This window comes from Parus major, chromosome 8 (assembly GCF_001522545.3).
Source record: "Parus major isolate Abel chromosome 8, Parus_major1.1, whole genome shotgun sequence".
Lineage (NCBI taxonomy): Eukaryota > Metazoa > Chordata > Aves > Passeriformes > Paridae > Parus > Parus major.
Window position 1 is genome coordinate 30,497,254 of NC_031777.1, and position 2,193 is coordinate 30,499,446.

General features: G+C 63.1%; 1 protein-coding gene across 1 annotated transcript in view; it reads left to right on the forward strand.

Annotated features, from left to right (window-relative positions):
• The first annotated feature begins 394 nt into the window (after nucleotides 1-394).
• Nucleotides 395-2,193, forward strand: part of CTH (cystathionine gamma-lyase) — a 15,043-nt gene continuing 13,244 nt past the window's right edge. The window contains exons 1-3 of the mRNA XM_019007606.2: nucleotides 395-615; nucleotides 1,032-1,113; nucleotides 1,652-1,926. Of these exons, the coding sequence (XP_018863151.1) occupies nucleotides 454-615; nucleotides 1,032-1,113; nucleotides 1,652-1,926 (519 nt within the window). The 5' untranslated portion in view covers nucleotides 395-453. The remainder of the gene's footprint in view (nucleotides 616-1,031; nucleotides 1,114-1,651; nucleotides 1,927-2,193) is intronic.

The following is a 2,193-nucleotide window of genomic DNA, read 5'->3' on the forward strand; positions in this document are numbered from 1 at the left end:
TGACCCAGCAGGTGCCCCCCGGCCTGTGCCGCGCCCGGAGCTGTTCCCCGGTGCTGAGGTGCTGCAGGCAGCGCAGCCGGGCAGTGAGCACTCCGCTCCCCTGTGGATCAGCCGCGTGCTGCGGGATTATTCCCGTTTATTCCCCGGGATTATTCCCGGTTATTCCCCGGGATTATTCCCGGTTATTCCCCGGGAAAGGCGTCCCCGGATCCGGGAAAGGCGCCCGGGAGCGGCCCCACAGCGCGCGGAGCGGGGCGCCCCCCAGCGGGCTGGCGCTGCCTGTGCAGGGCGGGCCCCGCCCCAGCTGCAGCCAATGGGAGGGCGCGGGGGCCCCGCCCCGCCGGCGCCGCAGCCAATGAGGGGGCGCGAAAGTCCCGCCCCGCCGAGCCCGCGGTGTCGCTAAATGCAGCCGGGCTGAGGGACGGTCCCACAGCCGCTCCCAGAGCCGCGACCATGGCAGGTGAGAACTACCCTGGTTTCCTTCCACCCTTCGAGCGCTTCGCCACCCATGCCATCCACGTCGGGCAGGAGCCCGAGCAGTGGAGTTCCTTGGCCGTGGTGCCGCCCATCACGCTCACCACCGTATTCGAGCAGCGGGCGCCCGGGAAGAACGAGGTGAGTGCGGCCGCCACCGGGGCACCGAGTCCTGCTCCGGCCCCAGCGTGTCCCGGCCGGGGGTCCGTGAGGCGGCAGGTCCGGGGAAGGGGAGGCAGCTCCCGGTGCCGGTGTTTCCCCACGTGGCAGCTCCCGGGCAAACGCGAGCATCTCGTTCCGCTGGGAGCGGGGCTCTCGCCAGGGAGGCGGTGGAATCTCCTCCCTGGGGACATCCCAGAGCCGGCCGCCCCCCATCCCGTGCCCTGTGCTCGGGGATGGCCCTGCTGAGCAGTGATGGGAGCGGAGGAGCCGCTGTGCTCCCTTCCAGCCGGACCCAGCTGGGGTTCTGTGCTCCCACAGCGGCCGGGGGTCGGGAGAGGCTTATCCCAAACTTTCCCGGTGCTCTCTCTGATGTTTGTTTCCTATTTCCACCGCAGGGTTATAAATACATCCGGTGTGGGAACCCCACTCGGGATTGCCTGGAAAAGGCTGCAGCCGCCCTCGATGGAGCCAAATACTGTGAGCACCTCATGGGTGGGACAGGGTTTGGAGCAGCCTGGGACAGTGGGAGCTGTCCTTGCCCGTGGCACAGGGTGGCACTGGGTGGACTTTGGGGTCCCTCCATCCCAAACCATTCCATGATTCCGTGACCACGGCTCTGGCTGTTGGTTGTGGGCAGGAGCAGCTCCAAGGTGGGGAAGAGCCCTGAACTTCTCGTTCAGAAAAGTCCAGCTCCACCCCTGGGTTTGTCTCCTGCTTCCTCACAGTGGCTGATGCCTGAGCTGAGCTGGATCCATCCTTGTGCAGCAGCACTGGAGGCAGTGGGAGCAGGCAGCCCCCGTTCCCAGCCCATTCCAGTGTGTCCCAGTTTGTCCCAGTGTCTGTGCTGGTTCTGTGCTGTGCACATCGAGCTCCTGCTTTCACTGGCTCCACGTTCCCAGTGAGACAGTGACAGAACAGGTTCTTTTCAGAGGCAAAGTGAGGAAGGCCAAGGCAAGTCTGACTTGTTGTGTCACATCAAACACGGCCCATCTGCCACTGACTCCTTTCTCCTCAGGCTTGGCTTTTTCCTCTGGCATAGGAGCAATTCTGAACATCTGTCACCTGCTGAAGACAGGGGACAAAATTGTCTGCACAGTTGATGTCTATGGAGGTGGGTACAGCACCCTGTGGCTTCAGCCTTCATTGTGCAAGGGATCAAACCCGCCTGTGGCTCTCAGGAGCTCTGAATTCCCATGTAGGACCTCACTGTTCTTTGAAGCCTGTTTTTATCAATGCCCCTTCCACTCACCTCCCCAGTGGCAGAGTGCAGCCAGCTCTGGCAGAGTCCTGTGAGCTCACTCTGATTCCCAGGACAGCCTGGCTGTCCCTGCTGTGGCCTTGGTGTCCTGGCTGGGTCACCTGTGTCACTGACCAGCAGAGCTGGCCCTGCTCTGGGCCCTGGCACACAGATCCAGCCTGGGTGTTGTGCAGGGCACGTTACAGAGCACAGCCACTGGTGGCTTTTCCCAAACAATAGCTGGAAAATGAAAGGAATCCCCTTTGCCCTCCCTGGGAATGGTGACTGTTCAGTGAGTTCCCTGTGCTTGTGCACATCCA